Genomic DNA, 21,287 nt, shown 5'->3' on the forward strand with positions numbered 1-21,287 from the left:
ACAACACATTACTACAAACTGTGAACTCTCTCACAGGAACACACAAATGCAATTGCATAACGGAGATGATGTTCATACACACATAATTTGATTACAAGCCACTTGTGAGGTATGGTGTTGGAAGCCTTCTGGAAATGTAGAAATATTGAATCAATTTTAAATCCCTCGCCAACAGCACTCAGCACTCTGTGTGAGTAAAGAGCTACTTGTGTTCCACAAGTACAGTGTTTTCTAAATCCATGTTGACTGTGTGTTAATAGATCATTCTCTTCGAGGGAATTCATAAGGTTCAAACACAATATATGTTCCAAAATCGTGCTGCATATCGACATTAATGATATGGACATATAATTTAGTGCGTTACTCATATTGCCTTTCTTGAATGTAGGTGTGCCCTTCACAACTTTCCAGTCTTTGGGTTCAAATTTTTCGTCAAGTGAGCGGTTGTATATAATTATTAAGTATGGAGCTACTGCATCACTGTACTTGGAAAGGAACCTAATTGGTAGACAGTCTAGGCCAGAAGAGTTGCTTTTTGCTTGACTACTCTGAGGATATCTGCGTCTAAGTTACTTATGTTGGCCCAGGGTGTATATGACCCGGGACAACTGGGAGATCCGGGAAAAACCCCTGAATTTTTTCATCCAGGAGAAAACCGGGAAAAACCCAGGAATTTTTTTAGAATTCTGGGATTTTTCATTGTTTTAGTTTTTGGTTACATTTTTGTAACTATGACTAGTAAGAACCAATACCCTAACAAAGAATATTACTGTATCTCGTTATGCAGAATAATACTGCAGCAATAAAACACGAACGAGAGAAAAACGAAAATAAAACCTAAGTTGCAAAGGAAATGTGCCATATACAGGAACAAATGGCTCTGACCACTATGGGACTTAACTTCTAAGGTCATCAGTCCCCTAGAACTTAGATCTACTTAAACCTAACTAACCTAAGGACATCACACACATCCATGCCCGAGGCAGGATTCGAACCTGCGACTCTGGCAGTTGCGCGGTTCCAGACTGTAGCGCCTAGAACCGCTCTGCCACCCGGCCGGCTATACAGGAACAAAACACAGTGCTCATACAAGTGTCTGCCAACAGCAAAATGTGTCAAAAGCGTCAAGAAGGCTATGCAATGTTTCATAACAACAAATTGTTCACAACTGTTTACATTAGATTCGTTTGAGCAGTTTCGGGCGAGTTTATGCACACGTGCAGTTGAGTCGCGTATGAGTAGTACCTTCTCCCGCTTCTGGCTACAGAAGTGCGGCAGTTAGCTGTATAAGTAGTAGTAGCAAGCAGCCAGATGCCTGCAGAAAAATTTTACTGGTGCACCTAAGCTGGCAGATTTATATATGCGCAACAGGCTGAAACTAGGGAGCAGGTGCAAACTGGGATATCTATCTGTTCCATGCGGCAGTACTCTTAAGGGGGGAGGGACCAAATTCATATTATTGAGGAAAAACACCTTGTTTCACAAAGCGCCTAGCACCCAGCACATGTTGGTCTATCAATTATTCATGATTTTGAACACATCCCTGTTGGTTTTTGAACTTCTTTGGTCAAATTCTAAGTTGATTTCTGAATGAATCGTAAATTGTTTTTTGAATGTGTGCAAAATGTACGTGATGTCTCTGCCGGAGAATCCCCATCGCATCTAGAAATAAACTTTCCTCTAGACAATAAGGGAGGGGTCTATATGAGCTGAGCGAATAAAGCCGAAAGGGTGAATGACAATCGCTGTTTATGTGGTCGACGGGGTTTGCAAATCATCAGCATTGTTATAATTACTAGATTCAGGCTACCAGAGTGCGAATAAAAGACTAACAGGAATATCAGGCAACTAGATTACATGATGTCTTCTACGTGTATCCAAGAAAAGTGAAATTTTGATAGAAAGTTTTTTGCCAGATCGGTACACTACAGTCCCTGGCAGCAGCCGCTAAAGTTCTAATTCTGGGAGTAGTGCGGAAAACGCATTGTACGAGCACTTAATAACACCTAACCGGAGAACAAATGCAGGATAACTACACCGGTGATTGTGGCAGGGTTAGTGGAGTTAACCAGAAAATAAATTTTGACACTGGCAGTAATAGTTACAGAATTAGTGATGACAAGATTGTTTGTTAGAACAAGGAAGGAGAAGAAATGGAGATTGTCACAAATTACGGAAGTATATGACGATTTCCCATGAACCATGGACCTTGCCGTTGGTGGTGGTGGGGGAGGGGGGCCTTGCGTGCCTCAGCGATACAGATAGCCGTACCTTAGGTGCAACCGCAATGGAGGGGTATCTGTTGAGAGGCCATACAAACATGTGGTTCCTGAAGAGGGGCAGCAGCCTTTTAAGTAGTTGCAAGGGCAACAGTCTGGATGATTGACTGATCTGGCCTTGTAACAATAACCAAAACGGCCTTGCTGTGCTGGTACTGCGAACGGCTGAAAGCAAGGGGAAACTACGGCTGTAATTTTTCCCGAGGGCATTCAGTATTACTGTATGGTTAATTGATAATAGCATCCTCTTGGGTAAAATTTTCCGGAGGTAAAATAGTCCCTCATTCAGATCTCCGGGCGGTGACTACTCAAGAGGATGTCATTATCACGAGAAAGAAAACGGGCGTTCTACAGATCGGAGCGTGGAATGTCAGATCCCTTAATTGGACAGGTTAAATTTAGATATAGTGGGAATTAGTGAGGGTCGGTGGAAGGAGAAACAAGACATCTGGTCAGGTGACTACAGGGTTATAAACACAAAATCAAATAGGGGTAATGCAGGAGTAGGTTTAATAATGAATAGAACAATGGGAATGCGGGTAAGCTACTACAAACAGCATAGTGAACATATTATTGTGGCCAAGGTATATACGAAGCCCACCCCTACCATAGTAGTACAAGTTTATATGCCAACTAGCACTGCAGATGACGAAGAAATTGAAGAAATGTATAAAAGAAGTTATTCAGATTGTGAAGGGAGACGAAAATTTAATAGTCATGGGTGACTGGAATTCGTCAGTAGGAAAAGGGAGAGAAGGAAACATAGTAGGTGAATATGGATTGGGGGGAAGAAATGAAAGAGGAAGCCGTCTGGTAGAATTTTGCACAGAGCAGAACTTAATCATAGCTAACACTTGGTTTAAGAATCATGAAAGAAGGTTGTATACATGGAAGAAGCCTGGAGATACTGAAAGGTATCAGATAGATTATATAATGGTAAGACAGAGATTTAGGAACCAGGTTTTAAATTGTAAGACATTTCCAGGGACAGTTGTGGATTCTGACCACAATCTATTGGTTATGACCTGTAGATTAAAATTGAAGAAACGGCAAAAAGGTGAGAATTAAAGGAGATGGGGCCTGGATAAACTGACTAAACCAGAGGTTGTACAGAGTTTCAGGGAGAGCATAAGGGAACAATTGACAGGAATGGGGGAAAGAAATGCAGTAGAAGAAGAATGGAATGGGTAGCTTTGAGGGCTGAAGTAGTGAAGGCAGCAGAGGATCAAGTAGGTAAAAAGACGAGGGCTAGTAGAAATCCTTGGGTGACAGAAGAAATACTGAATTTAATTGATGAAAAGAGAAAATATAAAAGAGCAGTAAATGAAGCAGGCAAAAAGGAATACAAACGTCTCAAAAATGAGATCGACAGGAAGTGCAAAATAGCTAAGCAGGCATGGTTAGAGGCCAAATGTAAGGATGGAGGCTTATCTCACTAGGGGTAAGATAGATACAGCCTACAGGAATATGAAAGAGAACTTTGGAGAAAAGAGAGCCATTTGTATGAATATCAAAAGCTCAGACGGAAACCCAGTTCTAAGCAAAGAAGGGAAAGCAGAAAGGTGGAAGGAGTATATAGAGGGTCTATATAAGGGCGAGGTACTTAAGGACAATATTATGGAAATGGAAGAGGATGAAGATGAAATGGGAGATATAGTACTGCGTGAAGAGTTTGACAGAGCACTGAAAGACCTGAGACGAAACAAGGCCCCGGGAGTAGACAACATTCCATTAGAACTACTGACAGCCTTGGGAGAGCCAGTCATGACAAAACTCTGCCATCTGGTGAGCAAGATGTATGAGACAGGTGAAATACCCTCAGACTTCAAGAAGAATATAATAATTCCAATCCCAAAGAAAGCGGGTGATGACAAGTGTGAAAAATACCAAACTATCAGTTTAATAATTCACGGCTACAAAATACTAATGCGGATTCTTTACAGACGAATGGAAAAACTAGTAGAAGCGGACCTCGGGGAAGATCAGTTTGGATTCCATAGAAATGTTGGAACACGTGAGGCAATACTGACCCTACGACGTATCTTAGAAGCTAGATTAAGAAAAGGCAAACCTACGTTTCTAGCATTTGTAGACTTGGAGAAAGCTTTTGACAATGTTGACTGGAATACGCTCTTTCAAATTCCGAAGGTGACAGGGGTAAAATACAGGGAGCGAAAGGCTATTTACAATTTGTACAGAAACCAGATGGCAGTTATAAGAGTCGAGGTGTATGAAAGGGAAGCAGTGGTTGGGAAGGGAGAGAGACAAGGTTGTAGTCTCTCCCGATGTTATTCAATCTGTATATTGAGCAAGCAGTGAAGGAAACAAAAGAAAAATTCGGAGTAGGTATTAAAATCCATGGAGAAGAAATAAAAACTTTGAGGTTCGCTGATGACATTGTAATTCTGTCAGAGACAGCAAAGGACTTGGAAGAGCAGTTGAATGGAATGGAATAAGATGAACATCGACAAAAGCAAAATGAGGATAATGGAATGTAGTCGAATTAAGTTGGGTGATGCTGAGGGAATTAGATTAGGAAATGAGGCACTTAAAGTAGTAAAGGAGTTTTGCTATTTGGGGACAAAATAACTGATGATGGTCGAAGTAGAGAGGATATAAAATGTAGAATGGCAATGGCAAGGAAAGCGTTTCTAAAGAAGAAAAATTTGTTAACATCGAGTATAGATTTAAGTGTCAGGAAGTCGTTTCTGAAAGTATTTGTATGGAGTGTAGCCATGTATGGAAGTGAAACATGGACGATAAGTAGTTTGGACAAGAAGAGAATAGAAGCTTTCGAAATGTGGTGCTACAGAAGAATGCTGAAGATTAGATGGGTAGATCACATAACTAATGAGGAAGTATTTAATAGGATTGGGGAGAAGAGAAGTTTGTGGCACAACTTGACTAGAAGAAGGGATCGGTTGGTAGGACATGTTTTGAGGTATCAAGGGATCACCAATTTAGTATTGGAGGGCAGTGTGGAGGGTAAAAATTGTAGAGGGAGACCAAGAGATAAATACACTAAGCAAATTCAGAAGGATGTAGGTTGCAGTAGGTACTGGGAGATGAAGAAGCTTGCACAGGACAGAGTAGCATGGAGAGCTGCATCAAACCAGTCTCAGGACTGAAGACCACAACAACAACAACTACAACGTGACGATTCCAAATTGATATAAAAATTACATACTACTACTTTTCGATCTCATGCTTGAGAAGCTAGAGAGTATGAATGAAATGTGAAATTATTTCCTAACATAAAACTTTGTGCTTGTAGTAGGCCTAATGGGCTTTTGATATTGGTACTTCGTGAATTATATTTTGTCGTATTATAAAAATGACCATTTGTGTCAAAACAGCCTCATTTATTTGGTGTGTGTAACAACTGCTGCAATATTCGGCAGGCCTATTTCGTTTTATCTAGCAGACAGTGACAAAAGGCACGTATAGATCGAGGAACCACACCAGCCTGGGTACTATTTGTATTAACAGCTTTTCTGGTATTAGACAACATTTCACGTTTTCATGTAGCAAAATGTGGACGAACTTTGATGGCGTAATAGATTCTTTCCCAGAAAGGAAAGTTTGCCATATAAAGCTGTGACAAGATTAGAGAGAAAAAAAAGCTAGGACTTAAGGATTGAAGAAATGTGTACACTCTTGCTTATCTTTTGTCTTTGCTCATTTTATGTATCCTATATATAATTTCTGTCCCACAGAACAGCAAGTTATTAGCTAATAGACAGTAAAGACTGCAAATTTTCTGAAGAGTTCTTGTTCTCCCGGTTACAAATAATACCATCCACTATTAATTGCGAGATTTGTTTTATGGGGGCAGGCTGTCAAATCGGCCGACTGGAAGCAGGAGAGGCACCACAGGACATTTTAATTTCCATTGGTCTGAATAGAGTTTGATGGCACCCATTACAAAATATTACACATTTGAATTCCACAGAGTGAAATACAATGACATGCGATGGAAGAATGCTGTGTGAAGAGGCATGGCACTGCACTTTGGCATACTCAAGACCAAATAACATGTCTTACGTTGTCTCAATCGTGCATGTTTTATATATCAGACACTTCAGAAGGACATGCACTACAATATGAAGATATTTTTGAAAAGTCGATTTTTTAAATTTTTGGCGTCTTACCACAAATAATCAAGGGATGGGGAGCGCCACTGTCTAATATTGGTGTGGTTCGGAAATATTGTTGATCCGTACCTGATGCCCAGAGTAGTCTAAGTTGTAGTGGGGAGGTGGTAGCCACATGACCCGTGTTTATGTTATGTGATTTTGCTGTTTCCTCTTCGTTTATTGCTCTCACGTCCAATGAAAACAAAATAGATTTCTGTGGTTGGGAGCTATCAAGTGAATTAAAATACATTCTCATAATTACGGAAGGCTAACATAAGTTATTAATTTCAGATTTCATTTTGTTTCTAACTTTCTGACAGTCAAGCATTAATCGCCTTGCAGAACAATGAAACTATTTTTGTCGGTTTGTTAAAGAAATTTGACTTTTATTAATCTTTTCTGCTGAAGCAGTCAACTTATTTGAAACGAAGTGTTTAATTCCACACTATTGCCTAGTTTCAACTGTTCGCTACATTTCAAGTTCATGTTTTCATTGTCTAGCACATATGGCATTATGCCATAATAAAGAACCAAACATGAGGGAATGCGGTACTGGTACTCCAAGAAAATTTACATCTGAATCTGGACATACGAATGTGCACTTTAGGCCAAATTACGCGTTTTAGTAGGGTTTACAAAATTCCCATGCTCTTGGAGTATCCTCTAACGTCTTGTTTCTTTTATGACATAATGAAAGATCTTTTAATGTTTTACACGTACGAACATATGGGCTTCCTGTGTTATCGCAGCTGCGCAAGCACGGTGACGTCTGTCATCCGGCGCAACTGCTGAAATGAATCTATTTCTAACAGGTCACGGGAAAATATTCCGAATGGTTGCTTGAAAAGTGTTACTTTCAAGTAAAGTAAATTTCCTTTTACACAAGGTGAACTCTGTGCGCAAATGTCCGATGAATTTCGTAAATCACAAAGCGTTTGACTCTCATTCAAAATTCGAATCTTTCGGAATGACCATTTAGAATATTTTTGAGCCCAGAAGATCAGACATTTATGTCTTCGTTAAAAAATTTACTGGCACATTTGTGTGGTGTATCTTGAAGTGTAACACGCACAAAAAAGATCAACATTTCGTGTGAAAGCCTAGCTTCTCTTGCAGCTTATTAATCTTAGAGGCCAATATTATAGGGTATATGAAAGCTTTTCTTTTCTTTTAGCAACACTGTGTATATTAGTTTAAACCATTACCTTTCCCTATCTATGTGTTCGCACTACTTAACAGTGATATTGCTATTGGCTGACTACATAATGTGTCTTTTGTTCCAAATATCCCCTGTCATCGGCTGGCGAGATCGCTTGATATGAGCTATGACCGGCTTACAAAAGCGCACCGCAATCTCGATCTCAATCCTTTGGAAAGTAACATGTGGTGTTTGGTGGAATTTGAATTTATATTTTTGTAATATGAAATATGCAGTCTACATGTTGCTGCACGTCAAACATCTTTCCAAAACGTGTTTTTTCCCCCTGAGTTAAGTTTTCTAAAGTGCCGTGAAATTCTACGCCGGTGTATAAAACCACAACCATTGAAAGGATTGATAAGTTTTACAGTTCCGAGGAAAAGTAATCTGTTACTTAACATGGAAAAGTGTATTTTCATCCGGGAGAAAGCGTATTTTTAACCGGGAAATCCGGGAATTTTTTTTCCTCGTCCACGTATACACCCTGTGGCCACTATTCTTGACTCGAATGCTGGAATATTTACTTCATCTTCTTTGGTGAAGGGATTTCAGAAGGTTGTGTTTAGTAACTCTGTTTTAGCAGCACTTCATCAATAATATTCCCATTGTTATTTGAAGATGAAGAGGGCTCACACAGGATAGAGTACCATGGAGAGCTGCATCAAACCAATCTTCGGAATGAAGATCATGACGACAATAGGATCCCACCATAGTGATGTAATCTGCTCCCTGTAAAAACACTGTACAAAATGAACTGACTTTAAAAGTGGGCTTACATCAAAACAATATGTGCTTTTTGTCTTAAAAAACAGTCTTGCCATACTGACCTGTGGAACTATTCACCCTGCTCTACTACTGTGTGCTCTTTACTGTGGCTCATGAAATGTTTGATATGTGTTTGTATAATATTTTGAATTATGGTTGCAGGTGCTGTGCCAATCCTGACACTGAATTTACAGAAGGGTGTAGCCCCTGGTAGCCCAGTGCCAGATGCATGGCACCACCAAATGGTATTTGGTGTTGGTCCTCAAGGCATCTACCTCACCAACCCCCTAGAGTGTGTCAGTGAGGAAGCCCTGTGGCCGCAACTGTCCAGCCCCTCGATACTGCTCATCAGGCGAAGTGACATCCTCGCTCGGTGGAATGAAGTGACAGACCTCCGTACACTTCTCTGCCAGGCAGATCGTCGCTGGAAGGATATGAATGTTTTGGGTGAGTTTCTGGTGTAATCCTAAGCAGACTTTTAAAAAGTTGCTGTTACTCACCTTAAAGAAGACCCTTTTTAGTTGCAGACAGGCACAACAAAAAGACTGTTACACATTGTAGCTTTCGGCCAAAGCCTCCTTCAGCAAAGAAAACACACACACATTCACACAAGCAAGCTCACCTCATGCACACATTGCTGAGGCATGCTCACTTTGTGTGTGTGTGTGTGTGTGTGTGTGTGTGTGTGTGTGTGTGTGTGTCTTATGTTTGCTGGAGAAGGCTTTGACCGAAAACTACAATGTGTAACTTGTAACTTTTCATTGTGCCTGTCAGCAGCAATGTATCCTTTTCATAATATTGTTGATATTTAAACCTGGAGTTACCATTGTTTTGAGTAGTTGTGGAAGATACATATTGACTGTCCCTTAATTTCCACTACAAGTACCACTGGATACTGATTTTTGGTTGTAGGTCAGTTAGCATTTCCAGAACTGAACACAAATAACTTTTTGCTTGGGTATCTTAAGGAAGTATTCAGCAACAAAGTTCCACATAAAGTAGTAGGATAAAAATTGAAATGTGTAACCCCAGATGGAGAAAGTTTGCTTCAGTGGATTCATTTGCAGTCCTTAGCGAACTTCAGTCCTGCATGAGCAGCAGCGCCTGCATGCCATTCCTACCTTTTACACCTGGTGGCTCTATCCGAGCTATTAGCCACCCTTCACCTACTCCCACTACCACTTGCAATCTCCTTTCTCCCCTCGCCCATTCCACCTGATACATACCTTCAACCCAGTCAAGTTGCAGAGGTGCTTGTGGATAGTCAACCAGCACAATGTACTCACACACATTTGTGTGTGTGTGTGTGTGTGTGTGTGTGTGTGTGTGTGTGTGTGTGTGAGAGAGAGAGAGAGAGAGAGAGAGAGAGAGAGAGAGAGAGATGAGGATTTGTCCAAAAAATAACAAAAGTATGAGTATAAATCAAACAAATGAACATCCAGGATTGAATGTAACAATATTGTGAAAATGATAGTTGCTGCTCACCATATAGCAGAGATACTGAGTCACAGATAGGCACAATAAAAAGACTGTCACAAAATAAGCTTTCGGCCAACAGGCCCTTTGTCAAAAATAGAACAGACAAACACAACTCACACACACATGACAGCAGTTTCTGGCAGCTGAAGCCACACTATGAGTAGCAGCAGCAGTGCATGATGGGAGAGGCAACTGGGTGGGGGTAAGGAGGAGGCTGGGGTGGGGAGGGGGAAGGGTTAGTGGGGTAGAGGTGGGGGGAGGGGCGTTGAAGTGCTGCTCAGGAGGGAGCATGCAGGGATGAGGTGGATGGAGGGTAGGGGAGCTAGGTGCAAACGGGAGGTTAGACAGAGGGTTGGTGGAGAGGTGGAGGGCAGGGGAAGCAGAAAAGGAGAAAAGTAAAAGGTTTGTTGGTGGAAAAGAGGCCATCTAGTGCTGTAATGGGAACAGTGAAGGGGCTGATGGGTGAGGACATGACTATGAAGGTTGAGGCCAGGAGGGTTATGGGGACGTAAGCTATATTGCAGGGAAAGTTTCCACTTGCGCAATTTGAAAAGCTGGTGCTTGTGGCAAGGATCCATATGGCACAGGCTGTGAAGCGGTCATTGAAATGATGTCGTACTGGTAGCATTCTCAGCAACCGGGTGGTTCCCTTGTTTCTTGGCTGCAGTTTGTTGATGGCCATTCGTGTGGACAGACAGCTTGTTGCTTGTCATGACCACATAGAATGCAGCACATTGGTTGCAGCTTAGCTTACAGATCACAGGACTGGTTTCACAGGTAATTCTGCCTTTAATGGGACAGGTGATCTTTGTGACCAGACTGGAGTAAGTGGTGGTGGTGGTGGGAGGATGTATGGGACAGGTCTTGCATCTTGTTTATTACAGGGATGTGAGCAATGAGGCTAGACATTGGGAGTAGGGGTTGTGCAACTCAGCATCTCAGCTATATGGTGAGTAGCAACTATCCTTTTCATAAGGAGTTTTGTTTGCATACCTATAAGCAACTCAACAGTTCTGCTATTCGGTCAGTTGTTACCAGTACACCCAAAATATTTACTTTCTAATAACACATTTATTAAAGACTCCTGTGTCAAATATGGTATACTAGCTTAGCACCCACAGCCTGGCTCGCGTAGACTATGCTGCCTGTACGGATTTTTTTGCTTCTCTTTAATAGAATTTTTATGTTGTACACAAACACCTAAACTTTTCATGCTAATTAAGGCCATAGAAGCATGGTCTTTTCCACGTGTACTTCTTACCAAAAAGCTATTCCAGTAACTGCATTCCAAAGTTTATGTTTGTCATGGCATTGCATTCTTGTGGAGATGTTGTTGTTTGTGGTCTTCAGTCCTGAGACTGGTTTGATGCAGCTCTCGATGCTACTCTATCCTGTGCAAGCTTCTTCATCTCCCAGTACGTACTACAACCTACATCTTTCTGAATCTGCTTAGTGTATTCATCTCTTGGTCTCCCTCTACGATTTTTACCCTCTACGCTGCCCTCCAATGCTAAATTTGTGATCCCTCGATGCCTCAGAACATGTCCTACCAACCGGTCCCTTCATTTTGTCAAGTTGTGCCACAAACTCCTCTTCTCCCCAATTCTATTCAATACCACCTCATTAGTTATGTGATCTACCCATCTAATCTTAAGCATTCTTCTGTAGCACCACATTTTGAAAGCTTCTATTCTCTTCTTGTCCAAACTATTAATCGTCCATGTTTCACTTCCGTACATGGCTACACTCCATACAAATACTTTCAGAAACGACTTCCTGACACTTAAATCTATACTCGATGTTAACAAATTTCTCTTCTTCAGAAACGCTTTCCTTGCCATTGCCAGTCTACATTTTATATCCTTTCTACTTCGACCATCATCAGTTATTTTGTCCCCAAATACCAAAACTCCTTTACTACTTAAGTGCCTCATTTCCTAATCTAATTCCCTCAGCATCACCCGATTTAATTCGACTACATTCCATTATCCTCATTTTGCTTTTGTTGATGTTCATCTTATACCCTTCTTTCAAGACACTGTCCATTCCGTTCAGCTGCTCTTCCAAGTCCTTTGCTGTATCTGACAGAATTACAATGTCATCGGCAAACGTAAAAGTTTTTATTTCTTCTCCATGGATTTTAATAACTACTCCGAATTTTTCGTTTGTTTCCTTCACTGCTTGCTCAATATACAGATTGAATACCATTGGGGATAGGCTACAACCCTGTCTCTCTCACTCCCCAACCACTGCTTCCCTTTCATACCCCTCGACTCTTATAACTGCCATCTGGTTTCCGTACAAATTGTAAATAGCCTTTCGCTCCCTGTATTTTACCCCTGCCACCTTCAGAATTTGAAAGAGGGTAATGCAATCAACATTGTCAAAAGCTATCTCTAAGTCTACAAATGCTAGAAACGTAGGTTTGCTTTTTCTTAATCTTTCTTCTAAGATAAGTCGTAAGGTTAGTATTGCCTCACGTGTTCCAACATTTCTTCGGAAGCCAAACTGATCTTCCCCGAGGTCCGCTTCTACCAGTTTTTCTATTCATCTGTAAAGAATTTGCGTTAGTATTTTGCAGCTGTGACTTATTAGACTGATAGTTTGGTAATTTTCACATCTGTCAACACCTGCTTGCTTTGGGATTGGAATTATTATATTCTTCTTGGAGTCTGAGGGTATTTCGCCTGTCTCATACATCTTGCTCACCAGATGGCAGAGTTTTGTCATGACTGGCTCTCCCAAGGCTGTCAGTAGTTCTAAAGGAATGTTGTCTACTCCCGGGGCCTTGTTTCGACTCAGGTCTTTCAGTGCTCTGTCAAACTCTTCACGCAGTACTATATCTCCCATTTCGTCTTCATCTACATCCTCTTCCATTTCCATAATATTGTCCTCAAGTACATCGCCCTTGTATAAACCCTGTATATACTCCTTCCACCTTTCTGCCTTCCCTTCTTTGCTTAGAACTGGGTTTCCATCTGAGCTCTTGATATTCGTACAAGTGGTACTCTTCTCTCCAAAGGTCTCTTTAATTTTCCTGTAAGCAGTATCTATCTTACCCTCGTGAGATAAGCCTCTACATCCTTACATTTGTCTTCTAGCCATCCCTGCTTAGCCATTTTGCACTTCCTGTCGATCTCATTTTTGAGACGTTTGTATTCCTTTTTGCCTGCTTCATTTACTGCATTTTTATATTTTCTCCAATCATCAATTAAATTCAATATTTCTTCTGTTACCCAAGGATTTCTATTAGCCCTCCTCTTTTTACCTGCCGCCTTCACTACTTCATCCCTCAAAGCTACCCATTTATCTTCTACTGCATTTCTTTCCCCCATTCCTGTCAATTGTTCCCTTATGCTCTCCCTGAAACTTTGTACAACCTCTGGTTTAGTCAGTTTATCCAGGTCCCATCTCCTTAAATTAGCACCTTTTTGTAGTTTCTTCAGTTTTAATCTACAGTTCATAACCAACATATTGTGGTCAGAGTCAACATCTGATCCTGTAAATGTCTTACAATTTAAGACCTGGTTCCTAAATCTCTGTCTTACCATTATATAATCTATATCTGATACCTTTTAGTATCTCCAGGATTCTTCCATGTATACAACCTTCTTTTATGATTCTTGAACCAAGTGTTAGCTATGATTAAGTTATGCTCTGTGCAAAATTCTACCAGACGTCTTCCTCTTTCATTTCTTCCCCCCAATCCATATTCACCTACTATGTTTCCTTCTCTCCCTTTTCCTACTGACGAATTCCAGTCACCCATGACTATTAAATTTTCGTCTCCCTTCACTACCTGAATAATTTCTTTTATCTCACCATACATTTCATCTATTTCTTCATCATCTGCAGAGCTAGTTGTCATTTAAACTTGTACTACTGTAGTAGGTGTGGGCTTCGTATCTATCTTGGCCACAATAATGCGTTCACTATGCTGTTTGTAGTAGCTTACCCGCACTCCTATTTTTTTTATTCATTATTAAACCTACTCCTGCATTACCCCTATTTGATTTTGTATTTATAACACTGTATTCACCTGACCAAAAGTCTCGTTCCTCCTGCCACCGAACTTCACTAATTCCCACTATATCTAACTTTAACCTATCCATTCCCCTTTTTAAATTTTCTAATCTACCTGCCCGATTAAGATATCTGATATTTCACGCTCCGATCCGTAGAACGCCAGTTTTCTTTCTCCTGATAACTACATCCTCTTGAGTAGTCCCCGCCCGGAAATCCGAATGGGGGACTATTTTGCCTCCGGAATATTTTACCCAAGAGGACGTCGTCATCATTTAATCATACAGTAAAGCTGCTTGCCCTCGGGAAAAATTACGGCTGTAGTTTACCCTTGCATTCAGCCGTTCGCAATACCAAAACAGCAAGGCCGTTTTGGTTAGTGTTACAGGGCCAGATCAGTCAATCATCCAGACTGCTGCCCCTGCAACTACTGAAGAGGTGCTGCCCCTCTTCAGGAACCACACGTTTGTCTGGACTCTCAACAGATACCCCTCCATTGTGGTTGTACCTACAGAACGGCCATCTGTATCGCTGAGGCACGCAAGCCTCCCCACCAACGGCAAGGTCCATGGTTCATGGGGGGTCTTGTGGAGATATTTCCATAGAAACTTTCATCCACTAACCTGTTTCTTTGCATCTAAGCAAGAAATGAAATACCAGTTTTCTTAGATTTACCTTTAAAATTTATTAAATATAAATAAATATTTTCTTACAAAATTTCTTCCCCTATTTCACTCCCCTACGTTCTGAATTTCCAAAAGCAGTGAAACACACATTTTTTTATTTTTAACAGAAAAGACAAATACAAATTTTCGTAGATTTACGTTTGAAAGTGCTTTTGTAATGAAATAATTTTGTAAAATCTGTCATCCCCCATTTCACACCCTCAGCATGTTGAATTTCCAAAACCATTATTTTTAAGAGAGAAGTTAAATACCAATTAGTGCAGATGTAGCTGGAAAATTGCTTTAATAGTTCTTGTATTTTATCCTCTTCGATTTGAATTTCCAAAAATGCTGAAATACATATTTTTTACAGGATGTCAAATCAAATGCCTTTCATCTGTCTGATTTCCAAACTTACTATATTTGGCTACCAGTTTCAGCGATTTACTATGCCATCTTCAGGCCCCTGTCTCACATATAGAAAGATTCCACCTCAGTTCTGGTCAAAACAGTGGCCAGAATTCGAATAGTTGTATTAGTAGATTTCTGCTTGTTATAGTGATTGCTTCGACCATCATCTGGTTGGTAGAGGATGGTTGAAGTGATCGCTGTAGCAAGCAGAAATCTACTGATACCACTATTCGAATGATAGCCCATGTTTTGATCAGAACCGAGGTGGAATCTTCCTATATGTCAGACAGAGACCTGAAGATGAAAATGGCATTAATAAATCACCGAAACCTGTAGCCAAATAAAATAACTTTAGAAACTAGATGGCTGAAAGGTGTTTGGTTTGACATCCTGTATCAAACAGTCGAGCCTCACAACCATCTCTGGAAAGATGGACATTCAGACATATTTTTAATTTTTGACTGAAAAACCAAATACCACTTTACTTACGTATTTCTAGCTTCAGAATTGTCTTAATAGTGACATATTTTCGAAACACGTTTCATACTCACCTACTTCACCCCCATAGCAGTGGAATTTCAATGGTCTCTTCTTAAACGATGCCTACAGTATAAGATCCACACCCTCTTCCAAATTTAAAGTTTCTTTCCTTAGCAGTTTGGCTGGGCAATGATAGGTCAATGAATCAGTCTGCCCCTATTTTACCCCCTTAGGAGTTGAACATCCAAAAATAGTGAAATACATATTTTTTCCATTTCTAACCGAGAAGGCAAACACTAATTTTCAAAGATTTAGCTTTAAAAATATTTTCATAAAACTTTTCACCCCCTATTTCACCTTCTTAAGAGTTGAATTTCCAAAAGCAGTGAAATGGCGTATTTTTTCAATTTTTTTTATAGAGATGTTGAATACAATTTTTCATAGATGAAGCTTTAAAAATGCTGCAGTAGCTTTTTATAATGATTTATATATTTTTTAAATCCACCCACTATTTCTCCCCCATGGGGGTTAAATCTCCAGATTTGCTGAAACATGTATTTCTTTATTTCTGGCTGAGAAAGCAAATATCAACTTTTCTGGGTTGCCTTAATAGTGACATATTTTCAGAAAACCTTTCAACCTCTATTTCACCCCCTTATGAGTGGAATTTTGAAAAATCCCTTTTGGAACTATGCCTACAGTTAAAGATCAACATGACCTCCAAATTTCAAGTTTCTATCCATTGCAGTTCGGGCTGGGTGGTGATGGTGCGTCAGTGAGTGAGTCAGTCAGTCATTTAGGACATTGCCTTTTATATATAGTGATTCGTCTACATATACAGCTACATGATTCCTCTGCAGTTCACAGTTAAGTGCCTGGCAGAACCACCTTTAAGCCACCTCCCTACTGTTCCACCTCAAACAGCATGCTGGAAAAATGAGCTCTTTAAGCCTTCCACAAGAACTCTGATTTCTATTATTATTTTCTTATTTCTCCCAATCTATGAGGGTGCCAACAAAATATTTTTACACTCCGAGGAGAAAGTTGATGATTTAAAATTTCAAGAGAAGGTCCTGCCAAAGTGAAAAGCACATTTGTTTTAATGGCTGCCACACCAGTTCTTGTATTATATACATCTCTTTCCTGTGTTTCACAATAATACAAAATGAGCTACCCTTCTGAACTTTTTCAGTGTTCTCCATCAACCCTCTGTGTTGCGGATCCCACACCCCACAGCAATATTCCAGAAGAGGGCAGACTAGCATAGTATTTGCTGTGTCTTTGCTACACATGTTAGATTTTCTAAGTGTCCTACCAATAAACCACAGTCTTTGGCTTGCTTTCCCACAACATTATCTGTGCGATCTTCCCAGTTTAAGCTAGTCATAATTGTAATCCCTAAGTATTTAGTGGAGTTTATAGCCTTTAGATTTGTGGTATTTATTGTGTAACTGAATTTGGTGGATTTGTTTTGGTGCTCAAATGGCTGACTTCACACTTTTCATGATTAGAGTCAATTGACACTTTTTACACTATACAAATATTTTGCCTAAATCATTTTGATATTTGTTTTAATCATCTGATGACATTACATGATGGTAAATGACAGCATCATCTGCAAACAATCTAAGAGTGCTGCTCAGATTGTCTCCTAAATTGTTTGTGTAGATCAGGGACAATGCAGGGTCCATAACACTTCTGTTTTACTCACTACCCACCATGTAGCAGAGATGCTGAGTTGCAGAAAGGCACAACAAAGAGTCTGTCTGAATGTTAGCTTTCAGCTAACTGTGCCTTTGTCAAAAATAGATAAAACACACACACACACACACACACACACACACACACACGACCACAGTCTTGGGGAGCTGGAGCCATACTGTGAGTAGTGGTGCATTATGGGAGAGGCTACCGGGTGGGGGTAAGGAGGAGGCTGGGGTGGGGAGAGGGAGGGATAGCAGGGTAGGGTTGGGAGACTAAAGTGCTGTTGGGAGTGTGCATGGACGAGGTGGAGAGTAGGATAGCTAGGTGCGGTTGGGAGGTTTGAAATCGGGCAGAGGAAAGAGGAGAGTAGTGGAAAAGGACTAAAGTAAAAAGAGTGGGAGCATTGGTAGAGTAGAGTGCTGTGTAGTGGTAGAATGGGCACAGGGAAGGGGCTAGATTGGGTGGGGACAGTGACTAACCAAAGTTGAGACCAGGAGGGTTATGGGAATGTAGGATATATTGCAGGGAGAGATGCCATCTGTGCTATTCAGAAAAGCTGGTGGTGGGAAGGATCTGTATTGCACAGGCTGTGAAGCAGTCATTGAAACGAGGAATGTCATGTTGGGCGGAGAGCTCAGCAACAGGATGGTCCAGGTGTTACTTGGCCTCATTTTGTCGGTGGCCATTCACGTGGACAGACAGCTTGTTGATTTTCATGCCAAATTAGAATGCAGCACACTGACTGCAGCTTAACTTGTAAATCACAAGACTGGTTTCACAGGTAGCCCTGCTTTTGATGAGATAGGTGATGTTTGTGACCAGACTGGAGTAGTAGTTGGTGGTGGGAGGGTGTATGGGACAAGTCTTGCGGAATACCACAATGAGAGCAGTGGGAAGGATAGTGGGTAGGACATTTCTCATTTCATGGCACGACAAGAGGTAGTTGAAAGCCTGGAGGAGAATGTAATTCAGTTGCCCCAGTCCTGGATGGTATTGAGTCACGAGGGGACCTTGCCTGATTCAGTTCACTCTTCCATCCATCTGTGATCCACCCTCACTGCCCACAAATTACCCCCTGTTAAATTTCCAGAATTTCTTAACCTTGAATGTTGCCTCACCATCATTCCCCAACCCCTCAACATGCAAACTAACCTTACTTCCGCATAAAGATCTACTGTCCACCACCTAAAAACTGATCCCAACCTTATAATCCTACCTGCTGGTAAAGGCTCTACCACTGTTGTTCTGAACATCAAGGATTACGTGGCCGAAGGTTATCAGATTCATCCACCTACAAACCTTGCCTCAGTGACCCCAATCCAGAAATCCAGCAGGAACATCGGTGTATCCTCAAATCCTTAGAACCATCCCAGAACCTCTCTCTGGAGTGCATCTCTCTGCTCACCACTACCACTCCCTGCACTCCTACCTTCTACATGCTTCCTAAAGTCCGTAAATCAACCTCTGGTTACTGTGTGCCCATGGAGAGAACACTTTCAACCTATTACCCGCAACCTACCCTCCTATGTAAAAGACACCAGCAATTTCCTCCACCGACCCTCCATAGTTCCTGTTCCTTTACCACACAGTTCCGTGCTTGTTACTATTGATGCTGGGTCATTCCACGTTAAATCATCCAGAAATTTCTGGAAATGACATCCATTGTCACACAAATCCTTGAAATTTTGGGCAGTGGAAGTTTACCTAGATATATTCACATTCCCAAAATGTAAACATTGCACGTCAATTACTTGTTCACTTATGATTAAAAGAAGTTGGATAGATTCAGAAATTCAGGCTTTCCTAGACAAACTTCTTTGTAATTTAAAAATGCAATAATTCCTACAGTTTTTGCAATGGAAGCTTGATTTTTTTTTTTTTTTTTTTTGATAGGAAGGTTTATATTTTTATAGTCATGCTTCTTGTAGTGAATATCCATCATCTACATCTCAGAAAAAGTTGTAAATAATTTCTTTTAAACAAAATCCAGGCATGTACATTATAATCTTTTAAAGGTAATGCCACTTCATAGATATGTATGAAAAATTTATAATATTGTTATACATATTCTATTATGTCACACAAAGAGAATCAGTTTGTAGAAGTAATGGGAAGTGTGAAAAACAGTGTTATTGTAAAAGAAATATTGAAGTTGCTAATTCATGACTACCATGTCACCACTAAATTGCTGAAGGTGGCTACACTGGATTTCCCTAGGAACAAATGATATCTGAGGACACTGTTTTATTGCCACTACATGTATAACATCATCCAGTTCTTTATTTTGAGTCATGTGTTCACTGAGCATGAAGTTCTGACCTCTTGTACTGAGTTGTGCCCAGAGTCAGTTAGTGGTTAAAAATTCAATTGTTGCAATTTTTAACTATTCATTCCAAAACAAAAGTAAGTCCCCTGATGTTACAGTAGTAATGTGAAATACCTTTGTAATGAAACAATGGGATAGAATGATTTTTCATTATTTAATTACTTTTAGCTTACACCAATCATCTTTTGAATTATTTACGGCAAATATCGGTTTTATGACTGCAGCAATATAGAAAGTACAAGTAGGCATTGTTTTCGTGGACAGTATCTGCCAGATATATGTGATAATGCCCTCACTTGTGTGAATGACCTGACCAGTGAAGAACAAGAGCTTTTATTATGGCGAAGCAACAGTCATTCATACTGTGATTTAAGTATTTCATGTGTATGTGTTAGACACAAAGACAGGTACCTGCACAGATTCCTTCAAGTGCCATAAATGATGTTTCATCTGGATTGCATTAGTTTAGGAAAGGCAAAGACCTTCAAAATGAGAGTCTTTAGTGTTATTCCTGTGGAGAAAATGTGCCCAACCTGTATCAAACTTCATTAATGAAAAACAAGCAAGTGACGACTCATCACCAGACTATATAAATGCAGTAATGTGAAGGTGCAGACTCCTGAATAATCTACGGTCAATACTAGCTTAACTAGCTTAGGAGTATCTCCTGCAAAGCTGCATTCAGTTGCTCGGCATAGCCTATATGCAGCAGCCTAACAAAAATTGCAATAAGCAGGAATGTTTCCCTCTATAAAAACAGAGATTCCAAGACTTACCAAGCGGCAAAGCGCCGGTAGACAGGCACAATAAAATAACACACAAAGACACACACAAAATTTCTAGCTTTCCCAACCAACAGTTGCTTCTTCAGGAAAGAGGGAAGGAGAGGGAAAGACGAAAGGATGTGGGTTTTAAGGGAGAGGTTAAGGAGTGATCCCAATCCCTGGAGCGGAAAGACTTACCTTAGGGGGAAAAAAGGATAGGTATATACTCGCGCACACACATACATATCCATCCATACATATACAGACACAAGCAGACATGTCAACTCCTCTGGGATATGTCTGTGTGTGCTCGATTGTACACCTGTCCTTTTTTCCCCCTTCCGCTCCCAGGATTGGAATAACTCCTTACCCTTTCATCTTTCCTTCTCCTTCTCCTTCCCTCTTTCCTGACAAAGCAACTGCCGGTTGCGAAAGCTCATAATTTTGTGTGTGTTTGTGTGTTATTTTATTGTGCCTGTCTACCGGCGCTTTCCGGCTTGGTAAGTCTTGAAACTTTGTTTTTAATATGAATCCAAGACTTACCAAGCGGGAAAGCGCCGGTAGACAGGCACAATAAAATAACACACAAACACACACACAAAATTTCTAGCTTTCGCAACCAACGGCTGCTTCTTCAGGAAAGATGGAAGGAGAGGGAAAGACGGGAGGATGTGGGTTTTAAGGGAGAGGGTAAGGAGTCATTCCAGTCATTCCAGTCCCGGGAGCGGAAAGACTTACCTTAGGGGGGAAAAAAGGATAGGTATATACTCGCGCACACGCACACGCACACGCACGCGCGCACACACACACACACACACACACACACACACACACACACACACACACACACACACACACACACACCCATCCATACATATGCTTGTGTCTGTATATGTGTGGATGGGTGTGTGTGTGTGTGTGTGTGTGTGTGTGTGTGTGTGTGTGTGTGTGTGTGTTTGTGCGTGTGTGTTTGTGCGTGCGTGCTCGCGAGTATATACCTATCCTTTTTTCCCCCTAAGGTAAGTCTTCCCGCTCCCAGGATTGGAATGACTCCTTA

The 21,287-nt window shown here is 40.8% G+C and overlaps 1 protein-coding gene across 1 annotated transcript in view; it reads left to right on the plus strand.

Annotated features, from left to right (window-relative positions):
- The window catches only part of LOC126272570 (uncharacterized), a 90,118-nt gene that overhangs the window by 48,313 nt on the left and 20,518 nt on the right, over positions 1 to 21,287 (plus strand). Inside the window, exon 4 of the mRNA XM_049975493.1 lies at positions 8,541 to 8,825. Within this exon, the coding sequence (XP_049831450.1) occupies positions 8,541 to 8,825 (285 nt within the window). The remainder of the gene's footprint in view (positions 1 to 8,540; positions 8,826 to 21,287) is intronic.

The sequence above is a fragment of the Schistocerca gregaria genome, chromosome 5 (assembly GCF_023897955.1).
Source record: "Schistocerca gregaria isolate iqSchGreg1 chromosome 5, iqSchGreg1.2, whole genome shotgun sequence".
NCBI lineage: Eukaryota > Metazoa > Arthropoda > Insecta > Orthoptera > Acrididae > Schistocerca > Schistocerca gregaria.